The 15,725-nt window shown below is 45.4% G+C and overlaps 2 protein-coding genes, 1 long non-coding RNA gene and 1 pseudogene across 5 annotated transcripts; 2 read left to right on the top strand and 2 right to left on the bottom strand.

Moving 5' to 3' along the window:
- Positions 1 to 915: 915 nt before the first annotated feature.
- On the bottom strand, positions 916 to 5,489 carry LOC124694242 (probable tRNA-splicing endonuclease subunit Sen2). Of its 3 annotated transcripts, none has more exons than XR_007000444.1 (3): positions 5,441 to 5,489; positions 2,572 to 3,683; positions 916 to 1,006 (listed from the first exon to the last, which is right to left on the bottom strand). XR_007000444.1 is itself a non-coding variant. In XM_047227254.1 (3 exons), exon 2 carries the CDS (start codon positions 3,671 to 3,673, stop codon positions 2,801 to 2,803), a length of 873 nt encoding a protein of 290 aa, XP_047083210.1. In that variant the 5' UTR covers positions 3,674 to 3,683; positions 5,441 to 5,489; the 3' UTR covers positions 2,414 to 2,677; positions 2,759 to 2,800. The 3 variants fall into 3 exon arrangements, 2 of the variants coding, with proteins under 2 accessions (XP_047083210.1, XP_047083209.1); XM_047227254.1 differs by lacking the exon at positions 916 to 1,006 and having other exon boundaries at positions 2,414 to 2,677; positions 2,759 to 3,683; XM_047227253.1 differs by lacking the exon at positions 916 to 1,006 and having other exon boundaries at positions 2,414 to 3,683.
- LOC124694244 lies at positions 1,053 to 2,189 on the top strand (annotated as a pseudogene).
- Positions 5,490 to 6,903: 1,414 nt separating the features above from the next.
- LOC124701123 lies at positions 6,904 to 15,656 on the top strand. Its single transcript, XR_007001919.1, has 2 exons — positions 6,904 to 6,955; positions 14,932 to 15,656. It is a non-coding gene; the product is annotated as an uncharacterized LOC124701123 (long non-coding RNA).
- On the bottom strand, positions 7,657 to 15,611 carry LOC124701122 (ABC transporter G family member 48-like). Its single transcript, XM_047233169.1, has 19 exons — positions 15,009 to 15,611; positions 14,041 to 14,123; positions 13,648 to 13,732; positions 13,261 to 13,551; positions 13,088 to 13,178; positions 12,070 to 12,970; positions 11,815 to 11,975; positions 11,589 to 11,692; positions 11,298 to 11,463; positions 11,092 to 11,203; positions 10,843 to 10,951; positions 10,381 to 10,713; positions 9,981 to 10,271; positions 9,792 to 9,875; positions 9,465 to 9,598; positions 9,084 to 9,311; positions 8,803 to 8,974; positions 8,226 to 8,480; positions 7,657 to 8,127 (listed from the first exon to the last, which is right to left on the bottom strand). Exons 1-19 carry the CDS (start codon positions 15,513 to 15,515, stop codon positions 7,858 to 7,860), a joined length of 4,377 nt encoding a protein of 1,458 aa, XP_047089125.1. The 5' UTR covers positions 15,516 to 15,611; the 3' UTR covers positions 7,657 to 7,857.
- Positions 15,657 to 15,725: the final 69 nt, after the last annotated feature.

Below are 15,725 nucleotides of genomic sequence, written 5' to 3'. Positions count from 1 at the left end.
GCGTCCGTGTTCACGAGGTGGCTCAGGGAAGAAGAGCACGTCGTAGTGCAGCGACACGATTGGGTCGAACACGAGATACTCGGAGCCACGCAGACGCAGGCCATCGAAGGGCATTGCGGGAAGCTCTATCCAGCGCCGCGTCGCCGGGTTGCACACGTACCGCAAGCTACTACTCACGTTGATGTACAGAAGGAGCCCATTGCGGTGATCAAGGACGCATCCGGAACCTAGCGGCCCGTCCCGCGGCATGAAACAGAGCGCGGCGTTGATCATGCCAGGGCTTGCTGCTGGCTCTCAGGACAAGAAGCATGTGTGCGCGTATGACCGCTGCTGGCTGACCTGATGGATGTAGATGCCGGATGGATGTAGATGCCGCGCATACGGCGGGGCACGAGGTCCGCGGCTGCGAGCAGCATCCCTCGGGCGTCGATCTGGGCGCGCCAGTCATGGCAGATGCTCCGGCACGCAGCAAGGTTCCGAGACGGGAGGCGGCCAAGGATGTCGGCGAACAGCTCCTCGGGGAGACCATCCATGGAGATTGCCTTACTGAGCACACGTCGCGGTGGTTAAGCTAGGGCCTGGAATTTTGGCTTTTCCTTGGAGGCGAGACTGGTCAGGTAAACACGGGGACGAGGCGTGCTCTCGTACGTCTAAGATTTGACTTGGAAATAGACTCGTTGTCGAACGAGTAAACCAACCAAGCTACTCACAAATCTTTCTGCTGCTGAATTTCAGAGAAGAGAATACCCCTCCATATAACTCAACCGAGCTACTCACAACACCCACCTCTCCTCAATTTCATCCAAAATAAATGCCGCCGGCCTGTGCGTCGTACGTGTGTTATTCAAGATACCAAAGAATCTTGTTTTCAGATATTCTTGCTGACGAGCATAATGATCGAATCGAAACCTTTCCTCTCCTGCTTCAGCAATGGCAGCCAGACAACCAGCCACAAATCCTCCGGTTTGCCCTGAAAGTTTGGAATGGTCGCTGGGACCTGTAGAGCCTGAAAACATAGCATTGCCCCTCCACAATTAAGCATGATCCACATAATGCGTATTGTGCAGGGCTACAAGGGACCACTGAAAGTTGCAACTCAAGTGGCAAAATAAACTGATGAGTACAATGGCTTCACCCTTACACTAGCTGATCTAACCAGGAATGTCATGGTCCATGTGTCAAACCGGCCAAAGGGGCAGCCTGAGAACTCGTCTCACTATGGCTCCATGTGTTGTCCAACGCAAGGCTAGACAGCCCTTGGCAAATAACTACTCCATGCCCAATTGACACCCTAGATGATAGAACTCTCAGCGTGCCCCAGAAATAAAAATGCACAGGATGCTGTTGTTTGATAAATCCTTGAAGAACATTGGTATCGACCAAAAAAATTGGATGTCCACCGGGGTGACTTTTACTGAATTTTATTTTTACTGCACCAAAGCTAAGGATCATAGGGATTCTTGAGCTGGAAAAGGTGTGGTGAGAAAGCAACATGCAAGCCATGTCAAGTACCTCCCTTCACTAAGTATAGACAACAATGCATTTACTCAATTAATAGCACCGCATGTATAAGAAGCAAGCAGGAGTATAGAATACATGACTGCAAGTTACTCTGTTCTAGGGACCATTCAATATACTAAGAAGTTACTCATGGAATGCAATGCAGATAATTTTTCATATCCCCGAGCATTTCTTGTAGGCGATTCGCCTCAGTAAAAACTTCAGGGTACTTCTTAGGAAGCATGGTAATAATGAAGTTGCAGAGAAGGATATAGTTGAGAGCCAATGACTGACACCACAAGGTAAGATATGCTGCCAAACACCGGTTGTGATCCCGACTGGGAGCATGGTCTGATCTCCATCTTCTGGAGGTGCAAACTGACGATGTGATCCTAAAATCTCTTACCTAATTTCAGTTTACAAGTACATTCAGAATTCATTTGTCTGAAAAATTACACCTGTAAGAACTGAAATAAAACATTGATGCTCTAACACAGAAGCATATATTAATACTGCAATGCAGCATTTATTTACATTTTTTACATGTTCCTATTTTTGCAAAGGGGCTCTACAGAACAAGGAGCTAAGCAGTCCTTTCAGTAAGCTATGACAGCGAGGCTAGCATATACAAGAAGTACCTCGAATGTGGTGTATGCAAGGATCACACAGTGCATTACCAGATAGAGTAGGCAATGTGCATGTAAAGATGGGAGTCTCAAATAGGAAGAAAGAATCAATAGCTACCATTGTGCTTGCTGTTATTCCCACAGTTGCCTTCAAGATGATCATCTACTTATGCTGATTGAATTATTTACCACACGCAGATTTATTACTTCAGAGACAATTCAGGTCAAATTATTGAATATATACATGATATAATATGTCTATTTACAGACTTCATGGTGCCCCCATTGTCTATGATCATACTTGCTTTACTATGGAAATAGTCTGTTCAGTCCTTTTGTATGACTGATGCTACAAGATGTAGACTGAAGACCTGAATGTATTGAAGTACTGAACACTGGAAGTATATAGGGAAAACAATATTTGAAGAAAATGTGTCCATTGTACCTCTTTTCTTCAATAGGCTAGAGTATGGTGGCCATTAGGAGGCTGAAGTTTCCAGTGCTGTATTACTTGAAGTACATAAATGCCTCGTCGGAGCTGTCTTTAAGATCTATAGAAGATTTAACCCCATATCATAATATGAATGTCAAATACTTGTATGGACTATTGTTAGAAATCTAACAAGACTCACAAGAGTACCAGAACCAACAGAAGTACTGAGAAATATTAAGCTTTATTGGGAGAATCTCAGCTTGTATACAAGTAGGGTAGAAAGAACCGTGAAGCCTAGTATTACACCCCAATAGTTTGAGACTACAGTTTCTCTTGTGTGACCTTGTTCTTCCTTATTTGGTTGTACTCTGCACGGTTCACATCTCTGCTCTCGGCACTGCTGCGCTATCCACCTTGTAATCGTCCTCTCATGAACAACCAGCTGCTCCAAACAATATGGCGACCCCAGTTCACAGATACTGCAGGAGATGGTCAGAACCAGCAGTGTCTTGGCCACACTGCCAGAAGCTCGGAGTGCACACAGTAGATCGGACCACACCTTCAGGCGGCGACACCTACCGCCAAACTGCGCTCCTTCCGGAACCACAACCACGGCAAACTCTGAGTGGACTAGCGCTGGGTGATGACGGTAAGCTACAAAATCTGCACCATACTGCAAACCTGACCGCACTACCCAGTTCTTCGATCTGAGATGTGAGTATGCCTTGTACATCTCAGGAAACGAGTCCGATGCGGAGCACAAGAGATCCCACAGCTCCCCTTCACTCATCTGCTCCCCCCTCTCCGACTCAACCACAACGCACTTCAAAGCATGGCAAAGGTACAAGACCTCCTCGGCGCCCAGCTGGAACCACTGTTTCTCTGCTCCGGCATTTTCCACAAACCGGCCAAAGGCAGCTTGGTTCAGAAGGATAGCTTGATGTGGGCTCACTCCAAGAATCGCGTCCTCACCGTGGCTAGATATAGTTGCCACGGATCTACAGCGTTTCAGCGAAGACTGGAGGTCGGTAACAATGCTTGACATGGGGCTAGCTGCTGCTAGAGCTGAGAAGTCCTTGCCATCTTTGCCCTTCTTCCATCTCGGACCCGACATGTTGAATAAGCTGAGAACACAACAACAACACAAGTGTTTAAGATATGGTCGGGAAATGGAAAAGATTTATTTGAAAAGGTACATGGAACTGTTAACTTGTGCTCGGTACTATTTTCAGTTCTAGTGAGTTAGGATGCGGGGTTAAGATTGTGATACACAGAATAACAACGAACCGTGACGAGCAGGCTAGGTTGCGTTTGGGCCAGGATTTCTCCGTTCCTAGAGCTGAAAACTGCCCAGGTATAACTACTGACGCCAAAATGGAGAAGGAATCACACCTAGGCATTGCACATTCAGGATGGACTTTTTGGACCTGGTGCTTAACAACGCATCAAAGTAGATAATACCAAAGCATGGATGTGCATTAGCATGCCGGTATCTTGATTGACAGATAGCACAAAAGTGAGTTCCTAGTTTCAGGATGTGGCCATTTGGTGGTAAATGAACAGGAATGGATGATGCCTGCGAGTAAGAGCATCTCTAGCAGATCCCCCATATATTGGCATGCAAATGCCACTTCGGGCCGATATGGGGGCTTCGGCCGTTTTTTGGGCCAGACCAGACCCCGCATCGGTGGTCTGGCCTGGAAACGGATCTAGGCCGCAGCCCAAAACCGCGAAATGCCCCCATATATGGTGGTCGGCGAGGCGGATGGGGGCCAAACCCCATCCGCTCCTCCGACTCTCCGCCTCCCGCCGACGTCAAATCGACGCCCCGCCGGCGAGCAATCGACGAGGCCGCGCGTAGATCGAGCACCCCGAGCTCCCGCCGGCGACCATGGTGGCGGGGCACCGCTCCAACGGGCGCGGGGGCGGCTAGATTGGCCGCGGCGGGAGCTCGACCGAGCCCGGCGGAAGGTCCGCCCCTCCTCCCGCCGGCGAGAAGGAGAAGACGGAGGCGGAGAAGCTCCGCTCCGACGCGGCGCGCATCCGCGGTAGCTACCGCTACCGCAACTACGGCGTCGCGGCGCCGCCCGCTTTCGCGAAGCGGGAGTCGGACCGCTACCGCCGCTGCGCCTCATCCTCTTCCGCGGCGTCGTCATCGCCGAGCTCCTGCCAGCGCCCCTCGACGGTGTTCGTGGTGAAGATGGAGGTCGACGACCAGCCGAAGCCGCCGCACCTCCCGCAGTTCGCCCCCGGCGACTTCCTCGACGACGCCGAGCTGGAGCGCCGCCTCCTGCAGCTCGAGCACGTGGGGTTCGCCCCCAGCAACTTCGTCGACGAGCGCGATCTCAACACCGTGGTCGGCCTCATCGAGCGCGACGCGGACAAGGCCGCCGAATGGCAGCGCATCGCCGAGGAGCAGGGCCGCGTCTTCGTCGATCTCGGCAGCTACACGGAGTGACGAGCACGCTCCACCGCGCCGCCGCCATGGCACAGGGCTCCGGTGAGTATCCCGGAGCCGATTTTGCTGTTTTAGGTTGTCGTGGCGACGGATTTCAACACGAATTTAGCTAATTCGAGTTTTTTGCTGCAATGTAGTCGAATCTAGGGTCAATATACGTATGAACTTTCTGAACGAATTGATCTTCCATCTTACGCGCGTTTTGTTTTTAAAAAATTTGCAGTTCTATATGCCGTATCTGAACTAGGCTCGTGTTTTTCGACCCCAAATCAGCGTTGGGTGCTCTGGATACGCGGATTTGGGTTTGGGGTTTGGCACTTCTGCTACTAATAGCGCCACTGCCACTGAGTAAACACCAAAACACCCATATATTAATTCTAGACAGTCCGCAGGGTGAGGCAGAGAGGAGTATTTGGGACGGACCTCACGGCGGGGAGGAGGCAGCAGCCTCGTCCAGAGAGGCGGGAGATGGTCAAAGGCTCAAGGCGGCGCCACCGAGGGACGCCGAGGGAGGAAGTCCAGCGTACGGGAGTGCGGAACTCGGCGGGGTAGGGGGTGTAGACGGCGGTGCTCTCTCCTGTCGCCTCACGGCGGCGCCGGCGCGGCCGACAGGGGACTCAGGGAAGAGATGTTCTCAGATCAAGAGTGTTTTTTTTTCTTTTTCCTGAGAAATACTAGCTCGTGCCCTTGTGCTGCTCTGGGGTTGCTGGGCCGAATTGGAGAAGAAGGCCTTGAGCATCCTGAAAGTAAAGGCGGTCCAATTTAACTCAAAACAATGTTAACTACGGGAGCTTTTCACACTCAATAAAAAAATACGGAACCTTTTTTCCCCAAAACAAAAAGAAGTACTGTACTAAAAGGCCAGCGTGAGTTCTTGTCGAAATCTACTGTCACATCAAACTTATGAATGGCGTACATTGTCGACAACTAACTCTGCAAGGCGTAATTTGGTTTTCTTATTATGTGTCTCAGACGATCTATACAAGGTACAAGGTTTGGAGGACAAGAAGTCTCCAATTCGTTGTTGTTTTTTTTTTGCGGGAGAAGGATAAGCATTACATCGAAAACAAAGCAGAAAAGATCCCAACAAACATAAAATTACAGATCCGTCCTTCTGCACGTTGACCGCGTCGACCAATTCGTTTGTATAACGATTGTTTAGTTGCTCACCACATCTACCACATGATCGTCGACCAATTCGTTGTTAGGTGACCTTTTGTTTGAGCAGCCGAATTCCATGAGTATTTCATGCACATAATTATGTACTCCTTCCGATCTAGATGATGCTAAAAGTGGTTGTTTGTACAACTAAGTTAGATATATCAATATCTCCCTTTTTTATCTTACTCGTACTCGATACTTCGTGATTTTTAATAGTAAATGGCCGTGTACATCAATTGATGCAGAGGTTGAAACTTATTGCTCCCTTATCTAAAAAAACTAATATGGACTGGAGGAAATATATATAAATTAACGTGGAATCATGCGTTCCATGGGACGAGCATATAGGGCTGGGTAATACCACAAAATCTTAGTTCCTTTCATCTTTCGTAGGGAGATAAACCACCCTATATACATGCATATATGGAAAAATTGGAAATACGGGAATGCATAGACATATGCGATATGGCACCAATTGGATCAAGTTTGACATCAACGGTCACCAAATCTCGCGGACGGGGCTTTGGGGGCGCTCGATCCGCGGAGGAAACCCTAGGTACGGACGGGGCTTTGGGGGCTCTCGAATTCGTTCCCCATTCTCTGCAGGTTGGTGGATTCGGGAGCTGCCTCCGCGCTGCAGCAGTACGAGCAGCATGAATGGCGGGCCGCGGCCGCCGCCGCGACGGCAGGCGGCGCCGCGGCGTTGGTGGTGGTGTTGGACCTCCGGTGAGGCAGTACTGCGGCAGCATTCCGGGAAGGCCGTCAAGCTTAACAAAGGTGAGGCAACGCTTGATCTGTTTGTGCTATGTCTAATTAATAGCCGCCCTATTGGTATCGAGCTTTTTTTTAGAGCCTGGCGTGCTCGATTAGGAAGTGATCAGTTATGCCCATTGCTGCGCTCCTATTGTTAATTACTACTTAGCCTCTTCTCCGGCCCTTGTGTGGAGTGGATCTGGTTTAGGGTTCTGGGAATCGATGATCTAGCTTGTTAGTGTTCATTTCGAAGTTATGCTTGTAGTTCTAGTGTGCTGGTGCTGCAAGTTTGTGTCTCATCCAGCTGGGGCTCTCATTATATATATGGACGTGGCACATTGTGGCGTATGCATAATACATCACCGATGGAACTTTACTAGGGAGTCATCCATTTGTTCTCAATGTCCATTCATTTGCAGATTTGGATTTGTTGTAGTTGGTTAGTTAAATTGATAAGCATTTTACCCGCAAAAAAAAAAGAACCCGCAAAAAAAAAATTGATAAGCATTTAACTTTGATGGCTACACCTGCTGTTTGCTACTTAGAGGGTTAGCTTTGCATGCATGGAGCAAAGCAAATCGGCTGTCCCATTTGCATGTTAATTGGTGCTCCTGAGCTGCCTATAGGGGATTGATTTCGTCAGATAGCGACAGCTATAATCTGGCAGCGTAGAATTCTTTTCTGCTGATTGAATTAGTTATCAGTACTGGTTGCATCTGTTACCCTTTAAGAGACAAAATAGACACTATACTTCCCATATAACAGTAGTAGTAATACAAGTGTATCAATATTGAATTCCAGCAGAGATTATAGAATCTCTCTGAATACCAGGCATGCACACACGCATCCCAAGACGTACACACATACAAAGAAGCATGACACACACTAGATTTCTGCATAGCAACAATAAGAAAAATGCTCACTGCCTAACGTTTTTGGAAGTTTAGGACTTTGATGGAGTAGCCAAAGACGAAGAAGAAGAGAATGATGTAGGCAAAGTGAGCTAGCACAACATAGCCAAGGAAATCATGCCGCATTCCCATAGTATCTTCCAAAAATTGCTTCAATACCACGGGGTTCCCACCAGGGACTGAAAGCCTAGCATTGTTCTCGCCAAACTGTGATGCAACAACACCATAGATTGTCCAGGACACTGGGTTAGCCCAGTAGTACCACCTCCACCAAATTGGTATTGCCTGCAACAACAACAACCATCCAAACATCCATCACTTTGATTATTCATCAATAAATTTGGTTCATCAACATGCAACAAGGTTAATCTAAGGTTGCTTACCGTCCTGATAATGAGGAACCCAGCAAATAAGTTCCAAAGAGGCATTACAAATGCTCCGATTATGTTCGCGAGCATTGAAGATGGGGTCAATGCCACCAACATCATGCCGAACAATGTGAAGTAGTTGAAGCTTGCAATAATGAAAAACAAGAAGTAGAAGAACTTGTCTGCTTTCCAATCATATCCAATCATCGAATAGAGGAGGACTGTGTACAAAATCCCCTGCAGGGTGTTATAGATGATCTCCACACTTGTCTGCACAAATAAATATTTGCACGGTGAGAATGGATGGGTTTAGATTTGCTCATATCCAAAATATTCAACAAATATCTCAATTCAAACCACACAAACAAACTTCAACCTTTCACTACCTTTAGTTTCTCGAACTCATTCCACTTTAGAAACTATAATAATGTTTATTCACCTGACTTATTGCGAATCATAAATATTTGGAAATTTATGCTCATTATATTTTGAATAGGAGGGATCATTCCTTTCACAAAAAACAAACCCAATGCATCCAAACACTCCTATTTCAACCAAAATGATTATTAGGTTAAGGCGATCAATATATTACCTGGGCAAATGCATAGGCTAGTGGAGAGTACATCCCTGCTGCCTTTTCACGGTAGAAAACGGTTCGCTCGATTGACACAACAGGTTGAACTGTCATGGAATTAGAAGCACCAAGGAAGAAGACAGCGGCATAAGTGGCTCCAAGTAGATTCTTAAAATCTTGTTGTGATTCTCTGCCAAAAAAAACACACAAAAAGTATTAGTGCATTCATAAGATCTAATGTGCCATCTTTCAATAGCGGCAGTCCCAAGTCTCAACAATAGCAAGGAATGGGATCATACAATTTTGTTCCTTTCTGCCAAAACACCGTGCCAAATACAAGAGCATTGAGCAACGTCATAAGAAAGCGCATTGAATTGTGGGGTGGATTCTTCCAGTAAGATTTGTATTGCTTCCAGAAGTTTGCAATACACTGGTTGTAGAAATTCTGAGAATACTTTGTAGGAAAAGAAAGATCCTGAGAACCTGGTGGGGGAATGCTCAATTCCTTGATAAGTTCTTGGTTTGCCCTGGTCAGATTAACAAATGTGAACCCAGTGTGGATAGTATCAATGAAAAAAACTGCATTTTTTGCACATCGTTTCGAGAGTGTATTTTTTAATGCAAATGACAACCACTAGTTAAAATGGCAAAGTGTTACATTCAACGACTGAGTTACATACCTATAAAGAGATGAATTGGCATATATTTCAGCAAAATTCATGTCCAAGCGAGCCTCGGCTAAAGGGGAGCTAACTTCCAGCATCCATGTTGCTGGATTATATCCTTCTGTGATTTTTGGAACACCTGGAATTGCCTGCAATGCAATCATAGACTCCTGGGTTATTTTTTATTTTACTTTTTTTGCACCTCTAAGAAGTTCTAGGTCCCGTTTTTGTTTAGTATTTTTTTTATCCCACGGATCATATTTGTAATCAAGTTATTTTCCCAATTAAAAATTAGTAAAACCTTGGCTACCCCTAACCGAACATGTTATCAAAGGAGCTCACCTCAAAATATTCAACTAGTTTATGAGAGCTAGGACCAAGTTCACCAGCATAAATAACATGTCCTCCTCTTTTCAAAAGTAGAAGCTACAAAAGGAACAAAGTTGTCAGTTACTCATGTTTCTTCAGCGAAAGTAGTTATCACATCATAATATGGAGATAGATAAACAGAAAGATACATAGAGATAGTACCTCATCAAAAGACTCAAATATATCGATGCTAGGTTGATGGATTGTGCAAACCACAGTACGCCCAGTGTTGACTGTATTTCTCACTGCTCGCATGACAATTGCTGCGGCTCTAGCATCAAGACCGGAAGTTGGCTCATCCATGAATATTATTGAAGGATTTGCTACCAGCTCGACGGCAATTGTCAGTCTCTTTCTTTGTTCAGTTGATAAGCCATCAACCCCAGGGAGACCGACCATAGCATTTCGTAACTCATCAAACTCTACAAGGGTCATGACTTCCTCCACAAACATCTGTGTGGTTGAAGATTATTTTTTAGAACACCAACAATAGAATAAATTTGAAGTTTCAAATATGTAGAACGTTGCATTTTTTAGTCTGCAACATATTTTGAATATATACCTTTCTTGTCTTCTCATCAACGTCTGATGAAAGACGTAGCCAAGCTGAGTAGAGAATGGATTCATATACAGTAACATTTGGGGAATGGATATCAGTCTGTTCACAGTACCCACTAATGCGGGCAAAAGTTTCTTGTTTTTTAGGGTAACCAGAGAGGGTGATACTTCCTTCAATAGATCCACTAGTTTTCCTTCCCGCCAGCACGTCCATTAGAGTGGTTTTCCCAGCTCCACTCACACCAACTAATGCTGTTAAAGATCCTGGCCTGAAAGTACCACTGATATCAGAGAGCAACTGGAGACGATTTTCTCCGAATCCTTGCTCCCTCATTTCCTGAAACACAAGGTGTCACATTTTAATGTTAGACCTATTTTTATCCACATATGTGCCTAATCCTACTATACAAGCCACACGGTTATGTCATAATAAAATATGTGATAGGAAGAAGGTAGGTATGCTTACTGAAGGCATGTCCACATAATAGTTTACATGGTTGAAACAAAGAGAAAGAGGCTGGAAAGGCAAGACAACTCGTGACTGGGTTGCCCTATTTGTGTCTTCATTAGTACCCGCAGAAAATGCAAATGAAAAGAGTGGTTAGTTAGTATTACTATTAAGGTGTCAATTGAATTGATAAATATTGTATGAGCTTATAGTTATATAATAGGCGCTGCTATATTCTAACAAGGAAACTTAAAGATGAACACACCGATAGGCATTGCAGATGTCGTAGTAGATGTTCCATTTGCTTCTAATATTTGCTCTTTTTTTGTCTCATTCTCATTCTCTTCGTCTGGAACTAGTGTTTTTGAGCTACCGCTGGCTGGAAGAGAAGAACATCATATGATCGTGTAAGCACCTTGCTTTTCAAGGCATCAAACAATAATCTCGGCCAATAGAAAAATAATGGTACTCACGGCTCAAGTATGTAAGGGCCAAAAGATAGAAGATGTTGAACAAAATAGTGAAGCCTACAAGGGCTCCTACACAGAGCCAAAATCCCCAATCTTCAGTAAACAAGCCACCTGATTTAAGAATAGCCTTGCCTATTGTTGGTGCATCAATAGAAGTGTCGTTGTTTGGCTGTAGTAAAGAAAAAAGATTCACATCAGCTGAGATGTTGTCACCTTTATAATACTTGGATATAATGCTTCCCTTTGGAGTTTATAAAAACAATATACACATCATAGTGTTCTGAGAAAACTTACAATGGCCCACCTACTGGAAAGGAACTCATTGACTGATATCGCATTCTGACTGTACATCATAGGAGATGACCAATAAGCCCAGATCCAATATGGTCTAATATCACCTATGCACATCAAAATAAGGGACATAGAAGGTTACTTCTATCAATACAAATGAGGTGCATATAGATGTTAATCATGCGTATCTAGGGTTGAATAAATGATTTTGTCATGACAACATGCGTACCTCTAGGGATGAGAAATCCTCCAAATATGAAAATAATAAGGAGCACAAACATCCCAAAAGTGTTGGCCACAACCATTGATTTCAAAACAGCTCCCAACAACCGGAACAATGCCATTGCCATTTGGTGAGTAGCGAAGAAAGCTAAAAGCTGACGAAAGAACCTAAAATGAGATGAAAGATGAACAATGTAGTTAAATTTAAAAACTTAAAATTCAAATGATGAAGAGAACACACATAATATATACGGTGGGATACCTTCCTGCAGCAGGTGCAAAGCCCATCACATAGTACGTGAGGATGACATATACCCCGGCCTCCACAAGCGAAACAGGAAGTTTTAAAATGATGTTGGCCAGTCCATAGCTCCAAGGGGGGAAGAACAATAGGTCCCTTTGTTTGTATAACGTTGGAAGTGTCTTTATAGTTAGTTGTATCTCAGCAAACCCGTTGAACAAGATAGAGATTAAACTGAAAGACAGAGCTCCGGAGAATTTGACACCGTCTGAGATTTGTCTATGGGGCATCTTTGTTCTTAAGAACACAGTCATAGCCATGAGCCCGAGGATGACCAATTGGGTGACCTTGAATATGTAGATGAAGGAGTTACGTTTCATCAATAGCATCTCTCTCGACATCACTGCCTTGAGTGACTCCAAGCTAGGTTGCCCATACTTTTCGATGGTCAATGCAGCTTGATGGGTTTTGGATTTTTCAAAAGGAATTTGCATCTCCTTGAGCATTTGTTGGCCTACATGGAATGACTTGAAACTTTCAGCAAACTCTGGGACTGACACATAACGATACTGCTCCTCGGCAAGGCACCAATATTGTTGCTGGTCTTTCTTGGAAGTGACCTCTTGAAGGAAATCAGCAACTCCTTTCCTCTCAGGACATCGGAATCCAAAAGATTCAAAGAATTCCAAGATGTTCTCGCGTGGCCCATGGTATACTATGTATCCCTCTGATAGAAGAATTATGTCATCAAACAAGTTGTAGGTCTCAGGCGGTGGTTGTAGGAGCGAGATCATCACAGTGTCATTCATCACATGAACCAATTGCCTTATATACTTTACAATCTGAAATGTGCTAGAGCTATCCAAACCAGTGGAAATTTCATCCATGAACAAAGCCCTTGCGGGTCCTGTTAACATTTCCCCTGCCATCAATGGAAGTACAAATCAGCTAAGCATAACATAAATTAAAACAGAAAGTCCTTTTCCACAATCAATAGTGATTAGGCATTTTAATATTTACATGTTGTGTCCATGCATACCTGTTGTGACACGCTTCTTTTGTCCACCGGAAATTCCTCTAATCATGTCATCACCGACCATGGTATCAGCACAAACGTCAAGCCCAAGCACCTGCGAACGAGATTTCTCTTAGAATGAATGAGAAGAATTTTCTTAGAGAGTTCCTTAATGAACATAATAGTTAGAGCCACACCTTCAGAGTAAGATCTGTAATAATGTTACTCTCCTGTCCTTGCACTGCAGTAGCTTTCATGAAAGCGTCGATCTCGGGATCTGGCTTTATGCCAGCATTGCGTTCCCTCACGGCGAGCTCCGCAAGCATGTCATATCTGGAACCAATGCCTAAGCACCGTCTCGAGAAATCCAATGTCTCTCTTACAGTCATCTCTGCATTGTGGAGATCGTATTGACTAATATATGCACTTGTCCTCTCAGGATAGAACTCCGAAAATGTATGACCACAATATGTTATGCTGCCAGATACCTGGTGTGTTACAGTATCAACAAGATAATGATTAGTTTTATTCCTATGTGTGTAGCCGTGAAGCATAGGCAAAATAATTAAGAAGATGAGTTAAACCTTGAGGCTTTTGTCAAGCTTGCCAGTAAGGGCTCGCATAAGTGTACTCTTTCCGGAAGAAGGGGGCCCAAGAAGAAGAGTCATCCTAAAACAACACGCATGTCAGATTAATATGCATTTAGATGAAAGCAACGGGTCAAGTTTCATGCAAGAAGGTAAAGTTGATTCGTAATTACAATACTGATTTTGGGTAAATCACTGGCCTATCTAATTGCACCTATAGCAAATTGATGTCGCCCCATGATGCATTAGAGACATGATGGTGAGATAATAGGCTTGTTATACGGCTTCTGATATTGGCGGCATAACTATAGTAGTACTACTAGTAATAATAAATCAACAATAGTATTATCAGCGGCAGGAAGAAGAAGGTGACTATTTCTTTTTTGTTACCTTGATGGTTTGAGGATGCCGTTGACGTGTTGGAGTATGTGAACGGTCCTCTTGTTGGAGGAGCCAAGTCGTCCAATAAGGCCCTGTAGTGGTCATGGTGTTGTGTAAGCGAATCATATGGCATTCAATTAATCCATGACGATGACATAATCAGAAGTAATGGATACCAATGTTAGAAACAAGCAAGGCAGCACGGTAGTACTAGCTGATTTTGGAAGTGAGAAGTGACTCTAGGTTTCCTTCGGTTGCTGCCATCAGCTGGAGTCTTCAGATGTGGGGATCTACACGCAGGTTCCTCTCTAGGCGACCGATGGATTGATGTCATAATTAGTTTTCAACCTGCTGAACATGTGCCTATTTTTGGTTTGCTCTCCTGCTCCTGTCCTAGGTTACTACCATGTGCGGAGGACCCCCGGCAAAAATTTGGTTGTTCGCAGCTTAATTATTCCTCCACCGACTGGCACCGCGAATCTGCGACGGCAGGTGCAAAGGACTTTATCCATGGTCTGGTGTGTGTTGGTTTCACCGGAAGATAAGGCTAGCTGTAGCTTGTTTGTAGGGTGGAGAGAGAAGAGGGGAGGAGGAAGAAGCTGTGGGAGGGATGGAGTGAGCAAGTCCAAGAGGGGGCAGTGGCTTCTTTTTATTTGCGGGTAAACAAAAACAATATAATAAGCGGACCCAGCTAGGTAGCGCCGTTGTACAGTGGTCTGTAAACATATATGGTGCAAATCTAAAGTCACTTTTTATGATACTTTTTAGTATTCGTCAACAAAGTCGTTAATTATTCGAGTTCAAATCACAGTTATTCATCATTAAATAATATTTGGACTGAACATAACATGGATCCATGCATGTGTTTGGCCACTAATTGCTGAAGTAATTGAAATCCAGGAAGTCTTCAAATGATGGGATGCGGAAAGAAGAAGATTAAAGAGGAAAATAAAAGATGAAGAGGAGCAGATATATACCTGTAGGAAGTTGGTGACACTGTTCAACAGTGTGGGCAGCGCCCGGCTGGCGACGACAGCATCGACCTCGATGGAGAGATCCTGGTACCTGACCTCGATGGCTGGGAGCTCGATGCCAACCGCATCCACCCGCTCCCTGAGCGTCCTGAGGAACTGCTCGCTGTCATCCTGAAAGACGCGCTCCAGCAGGGCGCGGCCGGCTTCCCCGCTGGCGAGATGCTGGATGTCCACCAGGCCCGTGCCTTCCTCGTTGTGGGTGTGGAGCTCATGGTCGTGGTCGTCGCGGAGGACAGCCCGGCGCATGCGGTCGTAGGTGGGCAGCTTCTCGAGCGCCGCCCAGCGGAGGTTCTCCTCGTCGTCCTGGTCATGCCGGGATGCGGCGCGCTGGAAGGGGTCATCCGTGTCTGGCTGCCGGAGCGAGCGTGCGATGGATGAGCTCCAGCTCGTGTTGCTGCGGCGGCTGCCGGACAGTGCCCCCGGCAAGCCCCCTAACCCGACGCTTGCCATGTCTACCTTTCCTCTAGTGCTAGCGAGCTAGGTGTTCAAGAGAAGCAGCTGGGATTGATGTCAGCTGGGATTGTTGTTGCATGTGCAAACGTTAGATATGGTTGTGCATGTTAAAACGATGGATCTCCTGGCTTTGCTTTATACTCTGCTTCCACTGATCTTCTAGATGGCCTGAATAAACTCAGGCTCGTCAACGGTCGTCCCTCTGGC

Source organism: Lolium rigidum, chromosome 3 (genome assembly GCF_022539505.1).
Source record: "Lolium rigidum isolate FL_2022 chromosome 3, APGP_CSIRO_Lrig_0.1, whole genome shotgun sequence".
In the NCBI taxonomy this organism is placed as follows: Eukaryota; Viridiplantae; Streptophyta; class Magnoliopsida; order Poales; family Poaceae; genus Lolium; species Lolium rigidum.
This window is presented reverse-complemented; position numbering and strand designations above follow the sequence as displayed.

Excerpts from the sequence above, each read along its gene's own strand:
- LOC124701122 (XM_047233169.1), bottom strand. The coding sequence starts at position 15,515 with ATGGCAAGCGTCGGGTTAGGGGGCTTGCCGGGGGCACTGTCCGGCAGC. Across the intron at positions 13,179-13,260 it reads TTACAGATCTTACTCTGAAG|GTGCTTGGGCTTGACGTTTG; the intron begins GTGTGGCTCTAA and ends TCTCGTTCGCAG. Across the intron at positions 8,128-8,225 it reads GGTTCCTCATTATCAGGACG|GCAATACCAATTTGGTGGAG; the intron begins GTAAGCAACCTT and ends TTGTTGTTGCAG.
- LOC124694242 (XM_047227253.1), bottom strand. The coding sequence starts at position 3,673 with ATGTCGGGTCCGAGATGGAAGAAGGGCAAAGATGGCAAGGACTTCTCA.